At 44.0% G+C, this 22,062-nt stretch overlaps 2 protein-coding genes across 2 annotated transcripts in view; one reads left to right on the top strand and one right to left on the bottom strand.

The window, feature by feature from the left end:
* Positions 1 to 367: 367 nt before the first annotated feature.
* Positions 368 to 11,607, bottom strand: LOC142790055 (carbohydrate sulfotransferase 11-like). Its single transcript, XM_075885088.1, has 4 exons — positions 11,044 to 11,607; positions 5,741 to 5,962; positions 3,648 to 3,883; positions 368 to 2,104 (listed from the first exon to the last, which is right to left on the bottom strand). Exons 1-4 carry the CDS (start codon positions 11,224 to 11,226, stop codon positions 1,630 to 1,632), a joined length of 1,116 nt encoding a protein of 371 aa, XP_075741203.1. The 5' UTR covers positions 11,227 to 11,607; the 3' UTR covers positions 368 to 1,629.
* The window catches only part of LOC119178709 (5' nucleotidase C), a 226,198-nt gene continuing 207,778 nt past the window's right edge, over positions 3,643 to 22,062 (top strand). Inside the window, exon 1 of the mRNA XM_075885087.1 lies at positions 3,643 to 3,763. The gene's annotated coding sequence lies outside the window, so the exon portion shown is untranslated. The remainder of the gene's footprint in view (positions 3,764 to 22,062) is intronic.

Genomic DNA, 22,062 nt, shown 5'->3' on the forward strand with positions numbered 1-22,062 from the left:
ATCATCATTACTTTTTTTTTATCTTTCTGCATCGTCGTGTGAGCATGATCATCAAACACCAACAATACAGCATCGCACTTCCATGTTTGATTTTTCGTTTAACTGCTAATAATAGCTTCCAAACAGCAATTATATTTGATGCAGGTTTTTTTCACCCATCAGCACATTCGTACAAAGGTAAAAGTTTGCTATCGCGCTGGAACGCATGCTTCATGATTTTTCAATAAATTCCGGCATCCATCCATCCTCATTCTTTTTAAGTTCGCCCAAGGCCACTCACCGATTTCTTGTCAATAGCATGAATGCTGTCACAATAAACAAAAACTTTCTGGTAAAAAAAATGTTCGTGTGATTCTGGACACAAATGATCGGTTCAGTTCTTTATTCAACCACCATGTCTTACATTACACTCACTTAATTGAGCTGAGTCTTACTTGACTGAGTTTCAATGCCATTCTCACTGTTTCAGCAAAAGCAAATGTTTGGATGAGTATTTAGTTGAGGCACCGATCGTTCAAGTGCTGTCTTAGGCTTAGCATTATTCGTATATTGTTTGCACTTCCGTTATCGTGACAGTTCCATAATAATATAAGGTACAAAAGCTAGATGAAAGTGCTTTTAAATGCCAGATAACCAAGTTTTGTTATCGACGAGAACACAATTGAAAAACAAATCGTGCATTAAGCATCTTGGCCATGTTTATCACAAAAAAAAAAATTAAATTACTGAATTTCCTTGAGTGTTTGAAGGTTGATCAGTTGTTTTTCCTTCAACCTGAGAAACAGCACATTCAATTAACTCTCACTCACTTCCTTAACTACGCAATTCAGAAGTTTCAAGGACTCTCACTGTTAAGAATTCTCTCTCTCCATCCCAAGTCTGCTTGGCAGCAAACTAATTCAAACTCGAGATCATGATTCAGGGGTGCCAGACGTCACAAAAGCGTAAAGTTTAGAGATCGTTGTTGTAGTTCCTTCTACCACCACGAGGCGAATCAGTGGCGCGCATACGCTTATACTAATGGTCACGTCTCTATGCTGTAACAATTTTGCAACAGGTATACCGAAAGTTGAGCTACTGGGTAAGTTTCATCGTTAAAAAAGTAAGGCGTGAAATCACCGACTTCAAAAGAAGTCTCTTCTCATTTGTCTGTCTTTGCGCGGCTTACTTATTTCAACGATGATCTTTGTCTACTTGAGACACGTTTTATTATATCATAAAAGAACTAAGGACAAAGCGAAGGTAAAAAACAGGATGCAGGGATGTTCCCTTCGGCTTGTCCTTCTTTCTTTCTTGCACGAATTAAGTATGTATCTAGTCAGTGCCACGTGTCAATTAACCCCACTGTCACTTCTAACAGATATTTTTCTTACTCTGACTGTTTCCTACGGCTCGCTTTGCGTAGCTCTCCGTTGGCTTCCATGTCATTATTTTGTTCTGTACCTTCTTCACTGAAATGCCTGTACAATACGGAACACATGAACACGCCGCTGACTGCGCGCTGTCACACATGAGCCCTCTTCACTTTCCGATAACCTGTGAACATTGTCTCTGGGATCTTACTTGAAGTTGGACACTGAGTAATTTTTTAGTCTGTCATTTTAACATTGCAAGCTATTTCCCTCAGTGTTACTTGCGATGAGCTCCTCCACACGTGAGGTAGCTCCTGAAGTCGTAGCCGAAAAGCTCGAAGTCGTAGAAATATCGCGAGTAAAGTCTCACGATTTGGTCGTGCGAGAGAGTCGCGAAGTAGTCCGCCGTAGACCCGTCATTGTGGCCAGTGCAGTTGGCTCCTAATGAACAACCAGTGCTGCTTCTGCGGCTCACGTGGACGCGGCCGAAGCGTGTTCCGTCGATGCCGATCTCGGAGAACAGTAGCGCGAAGTCCCTGTCGGCCGTCTCCAGTTTGCCGACGAAGTCGTAGTCCAGCAGGCAGGGCTGGCAGCGCGAGTAGTACGGCGACCAATGTTCGTCCCATTTACGAACAGGCGTGCCGAGTATGAAGTCGACGAACTCTGAGAAAGTCGGCGTGCGGTTCTCGGCTTTGACTCCCGGTATCTTCTCCCAGTACACTTCGTAGAACCATTTCACCTCTGAACGGGGCCTGCAAGAAAAGGTCATGCATATCCACATCTGACAGTTCGTTCGAGTATGGCGCGGTTTTTCAACGTGACGGCTCGTTGCCATTGTTGTGTCGTAAACTTTGCTGAATTGACTTGCGAAATATGCATCTTTATGTGTCTTATACTTACAAACATCAGCGTGAATGTTGTCTCTCTCTCTCTCTCTCTCTCTCTCTCTCTCTCTCTGTGTGCGTGCGTGTGCGTGTGTTTTGGCCCCTATATATGAAAATAACTGAAACGCAAATGGGCATGGCCCGCACCTCCAGAACGTATGATGGCTCAAGCCAATCTGACACAAATGAAGACGGAAAATGAACAAAAGTAATTACTGAAAAAGAGCGAACTTGTCCAAAAAAATAACAGAAGTGAAACTTAGTCAGTTTGGCGTGTGAGTGCAAGCAATAAACGGATTGGGTTCCCAGGAAGCAACAGGTCGAAATGCATCAGGGGCATATTGCCCTATTTTCAGTTTGTGGTCAGTGTATGTGTGTGTGTGTGTTTGTGTGTGTGTGTGTGTGTGTTTGTGTAAGTGTGCGTATGCGTTTGTGTGCGTGCGTGTTCGTGTGCGTTTCTGTTGGGGGGGAGGGGGTTCAAGCTAGCATTATGTCGGCAGTTCGCCCACTGAAATCGACTGCGGGATTGCTTCTAAAAAAAGCTGAGTGATTCCCAGACAGAGCACAAACATCGCTAAGAACGGGACGACGGGAGCACGACGGACAAGGCCCTAAAACACAAGTCAAGCTTTGACCGGCTCGTCTTTAGAGCTGTTTGTTCCCGTAAACTACGACAAGCTATTCCCATAACCCACAACAGTGATTCTCAGTTTATTTTACAGCATCAAAGAATGGCGCTGTCAAAAAAATTCATTTGCTGGTCGAGGGGCTCCATTCACATCATAGGTAACATACATTTGGCCAGAAGCTCTTCACGCAATATTTGAGGATACCTGCCTACAATCTGCTCACACGTACACCAGATCCGATGATACTATATTCAAGCTAGGGATATTTATCCTACGATACCACTTGGATACAATTCTTCGCTTATGAGCCTGACCATCCAAGTCCTATATACTGATGCATCCTGTCAACTGCGCCATTGTAATGAGCGTAACAGAGACAACGCCCGAATCTTTGCCCAGCTCTTTGTTTGTTTGTCTGTAGCTTGGAATTGATGGCAGATACCCACTCCGGGAGATAAGCCGAGAAAACATATAGTATCCTATGGACGGTAACTGCACTATTGCTTAAAAAGAAAAAAAAAAAGATATAGATAATGTCGTACTAGCTCTGCATTTGCCAGCTCTGTCCTAGCGCTAGCCGAGCCCGGGCCCCATTATCACTTCTCCTTGTCACACATGCCTCAATTTGTATGCCTGATCGGTTATGCCAAAGCGCAAACTTTCCAAACTGAATCAACAACATTAAACTTGGCTTTTCGAGTGACCGCTGTGATATCCCAGTCACAGGAATGCCACAGCCACAATATACATGAGTATTAATTGCCATTTTCAGGGAGACGTGCCTGAGTGCCTTGTCGATGTACGCCGAGACGAGCCTGTCAAACGGGTGCCGTACGAAGAGGGCCTTGAAGTAGCTTCTCCCACCGTTCTGCATGAACAGAGTGCGTGGACCAACCCGGTAAGTCTGACGGTGGAAGGCTCGGTGTAGCTTGTCCCAGGTTGTCATGCTGTCATTGGAAGTGTTGGCCTTTATGCTTAGCAGGTCGCGGAACAGAGTCTTCATGCTAGTAGAAGCCACCTGCACGATATGCGTAAGAGCGAATTAGCCTCATCTCTTGAGGTCATAAGGAATCTGCTGCGGCAGTTGCAGAATTTACTTAATATCTGCTTGAACCTAATGAAAAAAAAAACTCAAGGCCTGTCACAGCGAAGGCTGGAAGAGCGGCCTTTCAGATCCTTTTTTAAATGATCTTTAGGTAACTATCATGCACATTCACATGGTACCCACTACACCATTAGTCACTGTATAGTAAGTAGGCGTTCACTATGCCATCCGTCGTCCTTCTTCGGAGAAGCGTGGTACCTGCTGCAGACTTGCAATGAAGTTTGTGCAATTTTTGTGCTGTGTTTGATGACGATGAAAAATTATGGCACAAGCTTTTGTAATCCCCCACAATCTCCCATAGTGGATATGTGACACAGTTAATATATATACAAGATCAAGCTTTTGTAAACTAACGGTTAGAGCATTCGACGACCCACTCTTTGCGCAGTTCGCATTATGTGACAACTGATTGTTCCTTTGCTGTACTGAAACGCTTTATTACTCATATTAACACGACTCCTTTCCCGACATCAAGCCTGCTAAGGCCAGTTTGCAAAGGAGTTTCAAGCACCAGCTCGGCTTATTGGTGGAATACTAGGCTGGTACGCAGGGGACCCGCGTTTGAATCTCATTGTGTCCTTGGTGTTTTTTGTTTACCAGTTTTTTTATTTCTTATTTCGTGCGATATTGGTTACAGACACAGGCGGCGACGGCGGACAACTACAGCAGGCACGTGAACTGTGTTGTGATCTCATAACAGCTTTCGCTGTAAAACATATCCTGCAGATACAACACGCTTTGTTGCCATCTACACTCAAGTAAGCTTCTTTGTATCTTCGTGTATCACCCAACGCTAAGATGCGTCGCGCACGACGCCGTATCTCTTCACGGGGCCTCATCCATTCAATTTTTGTGACGTAAGTGAACTTATCTGACGCCAACAATGTAGAAGATGATGTCTAATGAAGCTTCTTCAAAGGACATGTTTAGTCAGGCTGTTACCTCAATTAGAGTCTGAACTGGAAGAAAATTGCAAATCAGAAGTGAAAACTGAATTATGTTTGAAGACAAAAGGGAGACACAATAAATTAACCTGATAAACCGGAGGTGCATGTTCTGAAATGTCCACCGAAAATTACATTTCGAAAGCTACACACAATCGCGTTCAGTCTGCTGAACTGTTTCTTTGAGTGTGACGTGTTTGGTTGGACATCAATAGCAGCACTACCAGGCACAGTGATCAAAAACCGAAGAAGCTCTCTTTTGAAAAGCACACTAGGACACCACGTGTCTTCGCTTATGAACACCTACCTGTTCACAAGCTACCGAGCACTGAACCACCATCAATACTTTAGACTCGCCACAGCTACAGCTACATTCGAAAACATTTAAGAGAAAAAAGGTTGGCTATAATTTTAGGTCTGGTGGTTTTACGTATTTCTCACAAGGTGGGGGGCATACCAGGCGACCATGTACTTCGCTCTGCCGAGCACCAGGCCAGAAGTGCGCCTGTGGCCAGTTACCGGTAGGCACCCGGCGGCAGCAATTCTCTGCCTCCCATAGCAGAGGCGTATGCTCGACAGTTACGTCAAGGCTGCGGTTGGTCGAGGTGCGCCCAAGGGCCTTCACAGAACCTTAAAGGACCACCTTTCAACATGAGCACCCGAAAACATTCTAGTGTCAGGTCGACGTACCCCTTTTGTCTATTAACAAAAAGTGGTGGGTTTCTAGTCGGCACTGGGAATCTAACCCAGCAACTACCGCATGGGAAACGGACGTTCTACCATGTAGCCACAGCCGTGGTCCTATACAAGCCGCAGTACTACGCACCTTTGATATGAAGCAGAAGGCGAATGATCGTGCTCTGTCGATGAAGATGGGGCACTGCTCTGGAACGCAGTACGTGCTCCTGTTCCCCAGCGTCGGTAGGTTGATGCCCAAGCCATCGGTTGGCCTGTGTAGCTCCTCGCAGGACGCATAGCGCTGGCATACGCTTCGAATTCTCATAGAACGCGACACGATGCCATTCGTCGTGGCCTGTTCGATGCCAACCTGCGGAGAACACGAGAGAAGAGCGCATCATCTAAAGCCGTAAATGAGCTTTGGCCGGACAGCAAGTTCGTCAGGTTATAGGAAAAATTTGGACAGAAAAAAATACCTTTCCAACACTAGCGAGAACATGTGTTCTGTATTGAAATATTGCATTCTCTATCCCAACCCTCCATTGTACAGCCCTTGGGCACTGTGGGTACTATGACAAATAAATAAATAAATAAATAAATAAATAAATAAATAAATAAATAAATGCAGGCTGCAGCTTGAGACATTTCGTCACTCAATCATTGTTGCATTGATCACATTGTCAACATTTCCTTAAAAATATGCAACAATGAGTAAAAAATGCGGCAGATCCCACGCACCTTGTGAATCGATGTTATTCGAAGCATGCGGATGCAAGTTGAATGTGTTTAAATTTTTTTATTGAACAAGATGTTATGAAGTGGGCGCTCAATATATTTTAAAATCCACACAGACACATACATTAAACAGCCACATACGTTTTGTATTAGCAGTTGTTTCCAGTTGCGTAACGATCCAAACAGACACATTTATATTAGCAACATCAGAAGCGGTAAGCTGATATCAAGCGCTGGTGCTTGCGCTGGGGATCACAAGGATTGTGGCCCTAAACACTGCTACACAAACCAACCTTAGCGAGTGGCGCATAACTATAATTGAAGTTAACCCGACATGACGGCCGTATAACAGAAATAGATATGTAATATTGAAAAAAATGGGGGACCCTTAAGCTTTGCGTTTAAGAGTTGAACGCAATAGCAATATTCTGTTCGTAGTGGGTACTTCAAACCGTTAGTGTATGAAATATTTTCGAAATTGCCATGCCCCACTACGGGTGCAGTGGCGTGTGTGCTTTTTGTAGCGGATGACTGGCTTTCAACGATGAAGTAATTATTATAATCCCAACTTCTCACGCCTGATGGCAATGTACGCTTACGCCGCGCATTATTACGGCATTATTTCATGCTGTATTGTGAAGAACGTATACAAGACGCGTGTGCTAGCTGCAGCATGAAAGTGACTTTACTGCATGTCTAAGCAAAGAAAGGTATTTTCACTGTTTTGACAAGCAGAGGTGTGGCTGTGTAAACTGACGGGATACCCGCAAGGCAGTATTTAAAAAAAACATATCAACGTTTATAGAGGTAATAAAAAAGAATGAATGTGTTCCTTCATAGTTAGAAAGGGAATTGAAGCCCTATAGGCGTTTTAAAGCGTGATGGGTTTAGTAGTGCTCTACGGTCGTGGTAATTGTTCTGCAATGTTGGATGTGTATTGTAATATGTTTACCTTGTCCTCCCGTGTGCGAAGTTTAAACAGAAATAAAGAAAAGCAGGTGTGGCTGTGTGGAAGAACAACAGCTTGCCACGCAAACGACCTGTAGATTCAAACTCCACACAGACCCGGAATTTCTCATTATTTTATTTGCATCTTTGTCGATTTTTTTTTTTGTCGCGCGAAAATGGCTGATTTTTTCGCTCTGATCCAACGACGCCGATGTCGAAACCGACGCCGGAATTTCTGTAAAACGAACTCTTTAACGCTGTCGCGTTAAAATTTGATAGCCAAAACTGCAACCAGAATGGACGTTTCACGAACATTAAGGTCTATTTGAAATGTAGTTCCGAGACTTGGCTTGGCTCTATGGTAGAATATCTGATTGTCAAGCAGAATGCTAGGGTTCGAGTCCTTTTGGGACAATGACGTTTACTTATTGCATTCGTCCGATTAACCCTGCCCTCGCCAGCTTTTTCTTAACGCTCATGCTATGAAATTACCATATGTGTTCTGGCCGTTTTTAGGTAGATATAAAATGTCTATCAACAGTGGCACATACCCGCGCCCCGGTTGTGTTTTTTTAAAGAATTTGATGACGTACGTGATGAGATTGTGACATGAATGTCATGATCAGTTCGTCGTATTAGTTCCTATTAGTTATACCATCTTACTCTCCCGCGCTATTTGGTGTACCCCAAGTTAAGGGGGTGTTTATGAGAGCACCAGACGTAGGCGGATAGATAGAAGCTGAAAAGGCTCGCAAAGCACCAAAAAAATGCTTCACATTTAAAATTAGGAACAAGAGTATAGAGCAAAGAGCAGTACCAAAGAATGTACTCAATGCACTGTTTCGAGAGTCTCTTTCTTCTATAGTTACGATGTTTCTGTGCATGATTTCTTTCTAGATACGTATGGCCTAAGAAGACGACATGCGCTAAAGAGCGCGCATACCTTTAAGACGGGATTTCAAACACCTGGCTCATCGTACTCTCACTAGCGGCTCGTGTGGGGCTCTCTTTGTTTGATATTAAAAAAAAACGATAATCATGTTCATGAGCTACACCGGCTTGGCTGATTTCAAAGATTTTTCTTTTTGAGGCATCTTGTGCGCGGTAACCGTGTGTTGATACATAACCTTTGAACAAAACTCGAAATTGGCGTCCAGGTTTCGATCGTTTTGTAGACCATTATTGATGGTTTATCGAATCCGCATATAAGATACGGAGAAGTCTTTTTGAATGGCACAGTCAGCTGAAGTATCGTACCTGCAGCGCTGCTCGCAATTCGATGGACGAGAAATGCGTGAGGCCCGTGTGCTGTGCGATTTCTGGGCACGTCGAAGAACTCCGGATGGTTGAAACTTGAGGAGCCCTCCACTGAATCGTGCCTCATAACGATATCGTTGGTCTGGCGTGTAAAACCCCAGATATCATTATTAGTCATATCACCAACTCGTGCAAGTATTGCCGTAATAGGGTCACGCTAGCGTACATTCTGCGGAAATGTCCAGCACTAATTGGTAAAGTCACAGATGCGGGCTCCAATGAGGACATTCGGGAACGTCGGCGGACCACGCTATAGACTCAGCTTAGGATTAAATAACCAATTCTGGGTGATCCAGCAGGCTAAGGAAGCTGCAGAGAGAGATTGTCTCTCGGCCGACTCCTAGGCGGGAACCCAGCCCCGGTAACCTTCAGGAACTGAATAAAGTTGTTCACTCATTCACTTGTCTGATAACGCCCTTTTGTGTCTGCAGCAATTTTCACCACGTGTGTACGTTTAGTAAGAAGCTCTATTGCGCACTTCTTATCAGTTCATGTTGCACATAATTCCAGTATATTATCTCCTTCAGGCGCGAATTATGGTTAACTCTCTACAAATGCGTCAAATTCGCATAGTATGAATCCGAGGTATTCAATAATACATTCCAAGAAAAAAAAAGGGAATGAGTGTAATGAAATATCTAATGATTCTTCAATCGTACAGCTTCAATCAATTGCTTAAAAGAAATAAAATATGATGCCCAAAAGGTATGCACAATTTGTTTTTGTTTTTTTGGTTGTATGTGCTGCTTCCGATCATTGTTGCAGCGATGAAACGATAGAGCACGTTCTCTGTTACTGCCGTCGTTTTAGCGTACAAAGGCAGCCCGCCTTGACGATCGACTCTTGTCAGAATACTCAGTGCTCGAAAGCCGACATTATCTGTCTTCGCACAGAAAATCAACGAAGGCCTTATTACACTACTTGCGTGGTAGTGAGCTTTTGATCTCCTTTTCTTTTTTGCGTGTATGTTTCGCTCTTCACTTTCTGTCTCATCTTTCTTTCCGGGCCATTCCCTTTTCTCTTAATGCAGGGTAGCAAACCAGATGCTCCCATTTCTGGTTAACCTCTCTGCCTTTCCTTCATTTTATTCTCTCTCTCTCTCTCTCTCTCTCTCTCTCTCTATTGGTTGTATTTGTTTCGAGCTAATGAAAAGAATATTCTTGACGTTGGTCCCGGAACGCAGCACGTCGAACGATCGTCGAACATGGTAGTGTCTTCAGCGAAGTGATCTTCTAGTGCGAGTGGTTGCACAATGAAGTTTAATGACTGCTAGTTGTCCACTATGGAAGCAGGTACACGCACACTGTGTTTCAAGCCTTTTGAAAAAAAAAAAGAAAAAAAATCAGGCAACGCGTTATGCCAAGTTGCTGTGCACAATCGTACACACAGCCGCTGAAGGAGTTTTTGAAGATGGTGACACGGTCTTGATAAACAGCGTAACGTAGTTATCTAATCGGCTCGGCACGGCATGAACCGTGATTCAGTCGCATATCTGCCTATACAGAGCATCTTCTTGTAAGACGAAGAAAACTAGCTGACTCATCTTGCGTCAAAAATTATCTTCCCTTGACTCATCTGGCTACGTTTCGTCATCCTTTTTTTTTTTTTTGCTTTCTGTAGCACGCGCTCCGTAAACTTTTTTTTTTCATCTTTATCAGTCAAACTCACGCCGAAAGGCGTCCGTTGGTGCACATGAACTGCTGTTCCCAGCTCAGTGCTCCGCTGCAGACCCGAATGTCTAGGGATGGAATCCCTGTCGCAGCGGCCGCGATTCGATGCAGGCCATGTGCTAGAGACACGCGTACTTAGATTAAGGGGCACGTTAAAGAACACCAGATGATTAGGATTTCTGGAGACGTCTACTATTGCATACCTTATCTTTATTTGGTGGTTTGGGGAGGTAAAATTTCAACAATTCTTATGCGATCCAAGCTCCAGAACGACAAATAGACATCAATCCACACCAACCCTTGTCCACACAGACATCGATCCACACCGATCCATCAATCCACACCGCATACCCTGGGTGCCGAACGTGTCTTCCAGCATTTCAGCCTGCAGTCGCGGTCGTAGGTACTAACTAGCTCACTAGCTCTCGATAATTGTCGCTGTATTTTGTACTGTGGTACATTCCCGTACTCTGTAGCACCAATTACGCGCAAAGAGACTGAACATCAGAGACTAAACAGTGACAAAAGCTGCACGTCATTAATAATTACTGACATTTGACATCCCAAAACTACTATGTAGCGATGGGGGCGTTGTAGTGGAGGGCTCAGCAATTTCGATCTCCTGGAGGTTTTCTTACATCCACATAAATCTAAGTATGCGGGCCTCCAGCATTTGCGCCTCCTTGGACAATGCGACCGCCGCGGCCGGGATTCAATACCGCGATCTTTGGGTCAGCAGTCTATACCATAACCACTAGACCACCATGAAAGCTGCACATACCTGCTGGGCAAAGGCATCTTCATGGCAGGGACACAATGACGACACTTGATTGGGCTCCGTGAGGAATTGCACCGTCATGATCATAATCACGAGTAGCAGGGCTGCTGCCAACGCGAGAAAAGTAAAGCGCGCGAACGCGCTCGTAATAGTCACAGGGGCGCGAAACTGCGCGCGCAGCACCATGTCTTCACCTTCACTCGTCTCACGAAACTGTGGAGCCTTCTTCTCTGCCTCGTGCCGTTCCCTGTTGTTCAAAAGGTCCCGAGTACAAATCCTCTGATGTCTCGGTGACGAGACACAAGGCGAGAACGGAAAGCACCGGAAAACCAAACAGCAATGCAAAGAACTGAGCCGCCTTTACTGCCTTTACTCCTCCTTATCACTGGCTTTACTTTATTGCATCGGCGATTAAGTATAACTGAAGCACGCTCGGGTGTCACGAAGCTCCGCTGCGATTGGTCGCTACGCAGATAGTCGATGCTATAGCGCTATCGCACCGTTATCGCCGATCGGAGCCAGTCAACCATACTAAGGCAAGCGCGGCGAACGAAACTGAGAAGCTGATGCCGGCGCCGGCTGAAGTGTCTGTCGAATATCTGGTGCTATTCGACTCGACGATGGTTGCCGCATGCTGCGTTTCGGTGGTCGACCGAAGGTACCGTGTTAACGCGTGTACCTTGGAATGGTGCGCTTCTTTCTTGCATCTAACGTAACAATAACAATATTGTTTATGTTGTGGCTTGTTCTCAGATTTGTTTCTGCCGCCAATGCCTTGTGGGAAACCGCTCCTCGGGCTTCAATATGGCGAGACTGTCGGGACGTTGTTTTTTATATTTATGTGGGGTTTAACGTCCAAAAACCACCATTTGATTATGAGAGACGCCGCAGTGGAGGGCTCCGAAAATTTCGACCACCTGGGGCTCTTCAACGTGCACCCAGATGTGAGCACACGGGCCTACAGCATTTTCGCCTCCATCGAAAATGCAGCCGCCGCAGCCGCGGTTTGATCCCGCAACCTGCCGTGTCAGAACGTTATTGCTGTGTTTAAAGCAAACCAGCTTCCGTGATGTCCACAAGGTGGAAGGGGGTGCTTGAAACGAAAAATGTTGACTCCTATTAGCATCATGAAGTTAGGAAGAAATACGTCTTACACGAAGTTGGAATACATACACGAAATGGCACTAAGTTAGAGCGCCTCGTGGCTGCTATTGTCGAAAAATTGGTCCTCGACTCGGGCTGGCTGCCGGCACCAACAAATTTCAGGGATGGATGGTCCGCCGATTGACCTCATCAGGAGGCTGACAGTCTTATTGCTTCTTCTAACTTCCTGTTCTATTCAGTTATTTTCATGAGATAAGGAGTGGATAATCTTTCAACTAGACGTCGTGCTTAACACCATAGTTTCGGTATTTTTGTTGCTTAGCGCCGAAAAATTGTCTGGCGTATCACTTACTATAGCCATGAATGCTGTAGACTATGAGGATCGTTTAGTTCTGTCGCTAACGATGCACTGCTTGTCATAGTTCGAGTCATTTGTCGTGGCTTTTAGGAAGGGTCGGCGATCGAGTTTGTCTATTGTGTAATCAGGAAGTTGATGCATACGAGAAGTGCGCCCGTCGTGGACGAATTGCCAATTTCCTCGCCTTGGAGGGGGACTCTAATTTATCGTTGCTTGGCTGGTCAGTATTGTCGATAACATTGATGGTCAGAGGCATGATCGACGAGGTCAGTAGTCAGTTTGTCATCGGCTCCTCTCATAAGTCATCCTGTCAGCAGATGTGCCCACCCAAAATGCAAAAAGAAAAAAAAAGTGTCGGTATATATAGTTCTTTCCGTTTTTAACTTTCGATAAGTTTTTGCTCTCTCTCTCTCTCTCTCTCTCTCTTTGTCTGTTTCACTCACGCATTCCCTTCCTCGCGCAGAGTAGCAAGTCAGCGATACACACACGCCGGCTAAATTCTCGGCCTTTTATTTATTTATTTATTTATTTATTTACGAATGTGGCTGTTTCAATTATTGAGACCTAGCAGGAGTGGATACAAATATTCAACACAGGAAAAAATACATTTAGCCAAATACATGATTACGTAACTCTTTTTCAGAAACATCGCTGAGCATCGAGTCTGTGCATAGATCCGTCAAGCTCAATCCATAGATTCACGGTCTGCGGAAAAAGGAAAACTTAAAACAATTAGAATCAGCTCTAAAGGAATCAGCTCTTTTTAAAGGATCGAATCTTTTATTAAGGAAGTTTCTCTCTGTCCTTTCATTATTCAAAGCCAAATTATGCGGGCCTCAGCAGAGCAAACTTCATTCGAGCACGTAATACAGGTGAAAGAGATCTCTGTGAACTGTCTTGTTAAGTGGCATGCGGCATAGTGCAGATAAAAACGTGTACAAAGATGAAGTATTGAATGGACAGAAGTGTGAACTTTCAACAATGAAATTATCGCGGCGAGCGCTGCACTGGCTAAGGATGAGCGAAGTCACGTGGCTTATTGAGAGTCGTGTTGCGCGTGCCCGAAAAGTAGTGACGTCACACGGCGCACAGCTGGCGTGCCGGAGAAGGCCTGCAAGCTCCTGTAGTGACACATCACTAGTGGGATGACGCTTTACTCGCGTCAGGTCACTCACTGCCCGTTTGTTTGTCAGTAGCTCAAGCTACGTATATCCTGGCATAGCCGAGCTAAGCCTCTACTAAGTTTTATTCCCATATATCATCATCATCATCCCCACCACCATCATCATCATCATCAGCCTCACTACGCCCACTGCAGGACAAATGCTTCTCCCATGTTCCGCCAGTCAACTTGGTCCTGTGCTCGCCACTGCCAATTTACACTTGCAGACTTAATCTCATCTACCCGCCAAACTTAACATCTCCCCCTAACCCGCTTGCCAATTCTCTTGAAATTTAGTCGGCGATCCTCAATGACCAGCGGCTATCTTGGCTTCACGCTACGTGCCCGACCCGTGACCATTTCTTCTTCTTGATTTCGACTATGATGCCCTTAACAACAGTTCGTTCCCTGATCCACTCCACTCGCTGGTCCGTTAGGGTTACACCTATAATTTTTTTTTCTGTTGCTCGCTGCCTCGTCCTCAACTTAAGTTGGGCCCTCTTTCCAATCCTCCAGGTTTCTGCTCCGCCGTTAAGTACCGGGGAGATGCAGCTCGTATATACCTTCCTCTTGAGGGGTTGTGGCATTCTACCATTCGTGATTTGAGAATGCTTGCCGAATGTGCTTCACCCCGTTCTTATTGTTCTAGTTACTTCAGTCCCACGGTTCGCCTCTGCACGAGGTTGCTACCTTCTAAGCAGACGTATTCTTTCATAACTTCAAGGGCACTGCTATCCGTCCTGAAGTGCTATTCTCTTCCGTGGTGGTTGTACATTACTTTCGTTTTTCTGCAGATTAATTTTAAGACCGAACTTTCTTCTTTCGTTGTCTGATTCGGTAATAAAAAATTGCAATTCGTCCCTTGAGTTACTCGAAAGTGCAATTTCAAAGGCGAAGCGCAGGTTACTAAGGTACTCTCTATTGACTCGTATAAATATCATTGCGGAGATTGTATCCCCTTGGCTTACACCCTTCTTTATCGGTATTCTGTCCCTTTCTTTGTGGAGCACTATGGTGGCTGTAGATTCGCTGTCGATTTCTTCCAGGATGTTCATATATGCCTCGTTGACACCCTGATTTCGCAGTGTCTGCTTGACTGCTGATATCTTTACCGAATCAAGTGCCTTCTCATATTATGTGAAGGCTATGTATAGTTGTTGGGCGTATTCTGAGCGTTTATCTATCAACTGATTGATAGTATGAATGTGGTCGATTGTTTCGCACAAGAGCGATAAAATACAAATCCAACATGTTTCTTCTAAAGGCAGCTTTGTGTTCTGTGGCTGCATACATGTTTCGAACCGACCCTATCTCAACCCCCGCAAACGCGATCCTCACAGACACACACAGCGCCATTGCCGTGAAAACACAGCATCCTTTAGGAATATCGCGTGAGTAGTGGCGCCACAGATCTCTGTGGGTACTATACTGAGAAGCTATTTTTACGCGCCTAACTTACCTTAACCAATATAGCTAATCGTTTTGCAAGTACGCTTTCTTAAAGATAAGGACCATTATATGAGATTTCGCATATAAAGTGTTAGTGAAGGAAGAAAGCTCGAATAGCAGCGTTGATCGAGACGCTGACGCCTTGTTTACGACTATGCTGCTCTTAAGTATACGCCATCTTGGTTCGGTAAGACGAAATTTCACGAGTGACGCTTACGGCGTCCGCAAGTCGCACAAAGTTTTTCTTTTTATTTTCCTACTTTTATTTATTTTATAGGTTGTTGCGTTTAACTAAGTGATTGATATGTGGTGTTTAACTTCCCAAAACCACGATATCTTTATGAGAGATGCTGTAGTGGAGGGCTCCGGAAAGTTCGACCACCTGAGGTTTTTTAACGAGCACCCAAATCTGAGTACACGGGCTTAATATGAGCACACGGGTACTCAATAATTATATGAAGCTCTTCGTAAGAGTACGCAAGGTGGTCTCGTGCGGATGGTGTAGAACGTGTTGCAGGAAAGCCATCGTTCATAATAATAAATATCCAGGTTAGTTACACACCAGTTTCATGTCGCCGCTCAGGAAACTCATAGCTTGTGTGGACATGTACACGCGTAACTCTTCTCTCTCTCTCTCTCTCTCTCTCTCTCTATATATATATATATATATATATATATATATATATATATATATATATATATATATATATATATATATATATATATATATATATATATATATATATATATATATATATATATATATATATAGCGTTTTCGCAATAACTGCGTTTCCTGTAGTAACCTCTCATGGTTCATTGAGGTAGCCGATAAATGGCCACTCAGTTTCCTTGCACATTTTGTACTTGAAAATAGTACGTGTACGTCATGCGGTGTGTAATGTACGACCAGCTGGACACTCATCGTACGTTTACAAACGAAACGCAGCGAGTCGTACGCCCGTTTGCTGCAACTGACATGCTCCGCTGGTGGTGGTGCGCTGGAACTGATGATCGAGGAAGTGAATCAATCGACCTTGCGGTTTGGTACGCCCCGTCGCGAGGCTTTAGACGAGGAAGATAACAAACAAAACATTAACACACGAGAGAAGGTTGTTATAACACGGGGAATCGCGCTATAACACACACACATAAACACACACACACACACACACGCACGCACACACACACACACACACACACACACACACACACACACACACACACACACACACACACACACACACAAGTAAAGAAGAAAATAAACAACAATAACGCAGGTAGGTCGAGAAAAGAAATGAAAAAAAAAATGCGAGGCGGAAGCAGCACGGCAATCCGCTGTCGTGCGTTGGAGGAAATACGTGACACGTTTGTAAGTGCCGGGATTGATGATTCTTGTTGACAGGTCTGCAAGCGGGCAGTTGAGACAGAAAACTTGGCCACGGTGTCACGTGTGTACATCGGCTGAATGCCGCCCGACAGGTAACTTTTAATGACAGCCCGTGGGAAGGCAACACGCAGTGAAGGTAGCGAAACAACAAGGAGAAATCGTCCGAGGGCAAACTGAAGAGAACAAAAAGAAACTAAGGAAAAAAAGTGGAAGTTGCGAAGCGAAGACGACTCGCCGCATTTGTGGGTCTCACCCACAACAGCATTGAGCTTGCATCCACCACAAGGTTTGGCTTCACCGTCACCTTCATCCTCAACAGGAACACCTTCACTCTCCTTTTTTTTTTCACCCCCTCAGAACACTGAGTAGCAGGGAAGAAAATTCATTTGAGCTGACCTCTCATGTTTTCCGTCATTATGAATCTCTCTGCGTGGCATGTCCGTAGATCATTCCAGCAGTGGTGCTTGCAGTGATTGGTAACGTCCTTGGAGGCCTATAGTCTTTAAATGTACTGAGAAAACCGTACTGCGGAATGACGTTCAATGGCTGCCGTTGCTTCAAGTAACCTACGAAGCAGGGAGCAAATGGACAATGGCAGGTTCTAAGCAATCTATCTGATACCACTACCCCTTTCCTTTCACAATGAATTACACTTAACGTTCGCTACGGTCTGTGACTCTGAGTTCTGAGGTATACGGTTAATTTACCACCCTTTCAAACACCTGCAGTAGCTTCTTGCACAATGTCATCTGGTTTCTATGAAGACTGGAGAACGGCTAAGAATGAGGCGACAGTTCTTTATATAGACTCCAGCTATCCCTCCTTTTTTATGATGTTAGAAAGGTCATCTTGGAGAGACAGATATAGTGGTGTAAATCTATAAAGACCACAAGGGGGACATACATCTTGCAATAGTGCCCATTTTTTAGGCGCGAAGCAGCTCATGGCGAAGCTCAATTCGGCGTGCGTAACTACCTTTACTGCGCATGCGCAACAGCTGGCCCAAGCACTGCCAGAACGCGCTGGCGCGTTCCAGCCTGCGTAAGGGGCTGGGTAAGACTATGTGGCCTCTCCCCCTTACACTCTCTCAGGAATCACGTGATGGCGTCGGGTAGATTATGCAGACGTGCGATCAACCAACGCGTTGTATCCTAGCCAGAACGCCCTGGAACGCGCTAGCGCATTCAGACCAGCGTAAGTGGTTGTGTAAGAGCCGCGGTGCGCATGGCCCGAGCTGCTTTGCATTTCTGCTTTGCATGGCCTCATGGTCGCCTTTAGCGGGAGATGGTGTGATTTTTTTATGCATATGCTATATTTTTAATCATATAAAATTAAAATTGTTTATGGACATGTAGCCCCGTCGCGGTGGGCTAGTGCCTAAGGTACTCTGCTGCTGACCCGCAGGTCGCGGGATCGCATCTCGGCTGCGGCAGCTGCATTTCCGATGGAAGCGGAAATGTTGTACGCCCATGTGCTCAGGTTTGGGTGCACGTTAAAGAACCACAGCTGTTCGAGATTTCCGGAGCCCTCCACTACGGCGTCTCTCATAATCATATGGTGGTTTCGGGACGTTAAACCTCACAAATCAATCAGTCAATCATATCAATCAATGTATTGACATACAATAGTATAATAATAATATTTATTATTATTATTATTATTATTATTATTATTATTATTATTATTATTATTATTATTATTATTATTATTATTATTATTATTATTATTATTATTATTATTATAAACGAGCATGAATATCAGCACCTGATCAGAAGAAATAGCGCTGAGTATCTATCAGTATATAAGCGACATCACATAGCAAAGTATACTCGCCAAAAAACACAAATAAGCTTCATAAGGAAAATGTAGAGCCAAAGCATTATGCCAGTGCCACGCAAAAAGTTCAGTAAGCCTTTGATTGATATTCGGTGCGCAGACGGTTCCTGTCGGCATTAGAACACTGAGTAATCTAACTGGTGTCCCTCCAGCCCTTCCGCCCCGCCGCGGTGGCCTAGTGGCTAAGGTACTCGGCTGCTGACCCGCAGGTCGCGAGATCGAATCCCGGCTGCAGCGGCTGCATTTACGATGGAGGCGGAAAGGTTGTAGGCCCGTGTACTCAGATTTGGGTGCACATTAGAGAACCCCAGGTGGTCGAAATTTCCGGAGCCCTCCACTACGGCGTCTCATAACGTGGTTTTGGAACGTTAAACCCCACATATCAATCAATATCAATCAATCCAGCCCTTCCCCCAGACAACGTTCCGCACCAATCGTGGTATTGCGTTGCCTCCGGGATTCGAGGCATTAGAAGCTTTTTCGCTTCACGTCGTTTCGCAGTGCTTACGAGTCGTGTGGTGACGCCGTCACGTGATGCCGCGTTGTTGGACTTCATAATGCTGTCATAATGACGTCAATAATTTTCGCGACCAGGGATGGTGGTGTCATAGGGCGACGTCATCACATGATGATAATTTTTCCCGTCACACGCGTTGACACTGATGGTATTTCTCGCGTTTGAGCAGGAATGTAAGGTTTTCGCCGTAATGAAGCGCTGACACGAATTTTCAAACAATGTTTCTTCGTTGCTTTAAATAAAAACACAGGTGTCGAGAACCCTAAAGAGCGTGTCTGGGTACTTGGGAACGCACTGAATGCATTGTTATTAACCCTACTTTAAAAAACAATTTTGTTTTTGGTATCAAAGAGGTGGCTTCGCAGTGACGTGTCATCACAAATGTGGCGTCACGGGAAGACCTAACTCGTGGCATACTGATAACAGCTGTAAGTTTGCTCTCAGTCGCACAGTTTTCACGTAAACAACGACAAGTGAATGGTCTTCCGGAGACTGTGACACCGATTTTCGCGATTTACGTTACATAGAGGGCACAGGTATTGCAACACCAGTGAACTGTTTTGCCGTGTAGTGATTAAAACAGGGCAGTTTAAACTCTAAATTTAATGTGAAATATTTTATACGTCTTTTCTGGCTTCGGTATGGGGAGAGCGTTGATAGTGCGCATTATGGAAACATAACATATATATATATATATATATATATATATATATATATATATATATATATATATATATATATATATATATATATATATATATATATATATATATATATATATACATATATATATATATATATATATATATATATATATATATATATATATATATATATATATATATATATATATATATATACATATATATATATATATATATATATAAACGGTCCTGCTCGCGGCTGGTTATTTTTTCATCCACTTTTCTTTCTTCTTTCTTCTTATTTACATTCCATTGGTTCTAATAACTTCCCCTGTACATTCCTTGGCATTACTGTCTGTTAGATCTCATTAATATTGTGTTAGTTAAAACACGGAAAAATGAGCCCATAGGTATACACTTCTTATATATATATATATATATATATATATATATATATATATATATATATATATATATATATATATATATATATATATATATATATATATATATATATATTGTGGCTCAAAATCGTATTAGTGCTCCTTTAACAAAACGACTCTCTGCCCTCACTTTATTCCAGAGCTCAGATACACAAGATAGCTTGCTTAGAAAAGTCCTCTCCGAGTCGCAGGTACTCATTGCGCAATCAGAATACAGACTTGCGTGGCGAAAACAAAAGGAAGGAGATTACGCCCGCGACGGAGGAGACGCAGAGGGGGCGGGGTTTATTTTCTCACACGTATACGCACGCGCGTGCACGCACATCTATTCTGTCCGCCGCCCCAAAATACGCGTTTCGGTCTCCCTCCATTCATTGTGATCTCTCTAGTTTTCTTCTCATACATCTCTCTAACCTGTTTCGTGAGACCCATGAGAAAGAAAACACAGCGAATGGTCCGGTTGCCCAGCGGAAAGCAGGCGACCGTGAAGCGAGGAGACTGTCTTTCTCAACGATGCGTTCTTAAGCCTCTGACGTCACAGGCAAACCGGCGTGGTATACGCGTCGTATGCGACAAACTGCGTATAAGCTGCATCGTGCGATGTATTATATATATATATATATATATATATATATATATATATATATATATATATATATATATATATATATATATATATATATATATATATATATATATTAATAACAACTATAACATGGAGAATGTGCACAAATTGGAAAACAGGCAAGTTAATATACACAATACGTCGGTTTCATTGTTTCTGCCGTTCCCTTGATAGTTTGGTCAGAGCCTCGGACATCTGTCAGCAAAAGTGTACTAACAAGACCCGGTCGGTAAGCTGTGCTCAGTTTCTGGCGAGCAAAAGAAACGCGAGTATGCAGACGAGCGCATTGCAAGCGAGCGAAAGCGACGATAGCTCCATGAGCATGAAGCACACGCGCGCATCAAATTGATGTAAAAGAGTAAATAAGACTGCTAACGTACAAGCGATGCACGGTTATTATGAGTACAAAAAATGGAGGTGAAAAGTCATTAACACTGAATTTAGCTCTGATTGATGCAATGTCCATTCGTTGTAACAACCTTTAATTGGTACAACCACAGTTTGACTTTCTGACGCGCATTCCGAGCAAACGGTCTTGGCAAATGTGTACACTCTTTGCCAAGACCGTTTGCTTTGTGCTATAAGTCGGGCTTCTGGGCTTGTTGGTATTAGCATTTGTTGACAAGTTGACTTCACCCGATAGAGCAGTCATAGAAAACACGAAACAGTAATAAATGTGTGTCCGTTTCATGTGTTCCTTCTGCCTTGTTCCACAAAAAGTGTCCGTACGGTTTTATGAGCCACGAAGTCCGTTTAGACGTCGAGGAGTTACCAAATCACCTCTAATTGTATGCCCCGCCGCGGTGGTCTAGTGGCTAAGGTACTCGGCTGCTGACCTGCAGGTCGCGGGATCGAATCCTGGCTGCGGCGGCTGCGTTTCCGATGGAGGCGGAAATATTGTAGGCCCGTGTGCTCAGATTCGGGTGCACATTAAGGAACCCCAGGTGGTCTAAATTTCCGGAGCCCTCCACTACGGCGTCTCTCATAATCAACAATATGGTGGTTTTGAGACGTTAAACCCCACATATCAATCAATCACCGCTAATTGTATCGCGAGTGCAGGTCGGCCCTCGAATATAGCACCTATAACAACAAGGGGCAGTGCCTAATACTGCCATGAATATTTTTTGCCCATTTATCGCATCTGATGCACTCGTTAACCCTACGAAATTTATCACAAGGTGTCATTTATTTGGTGGTTTATACGTAGACAAGTCCCGCACTTCCAAGTTCATACGGAAGGACACTTCACTGACGCTGTTGCAGGCGTGTGGTTTAGTTTCTTCTTCTTCTTCTTCTTCTTCTTCTTCTTCTTCTTCTTCTTCTTCTTCTTCTTCTTCTTCTTCTTCTTCTTCTTCTTCTTCTTCTTCTTCTTCTTCTTCTTCTTCTTCTTCTTCTTCTTCTTCTTCTTCTTCTTCTTCTTCTTCTTCTTCTTCTTCTTCTTCTTCTTCTTCTTCTTCTTCTTCTTCTTCTTCTTCTTCTTCTTCTTCTTCTT

This window comes from Rhipicephalus microplus, unplaced genomic scaffold (assembly GCF_043290135.1).
Source record: "Rhipicephalus microplus isolate Deutch F79 unplaced genomic scaffold, USDA_Rmic scaffold_67, whole genome shotgun sequence".
In the NCBI taxonomy this organism is placed as follows: domain Eukaryota; kingdom Metazoa; phylum Arthropoda; class Arachnida; order Ixodida; family Ixodidae; genus Rhipicephalus; species Rhipicephalus microplus.

Coding starts and splice junctions, on each gene's coding strand:
- LOC142790055 (XM_075885088.1), bottom strand. CDS start 11,226: ATGGTGCTGCGCGCGCAGTTTCGCGCCCCTGTGACTATTACGAGCGCG. Junction 3,884..5,740: donor CCTTCTGCTTCATATCAAAG/GTGCGTAGTACT, acceptor CATATCGTGCAG/GTGGCTTCTACTAGCATGAA. Junction 2,105..3,647: donor TACATCGACAAGGCACTCAG/GCACGTCTCCCT, acceptor CTTTTCTTGCAG/GCCCCGTTCAGAGGTGAAAT.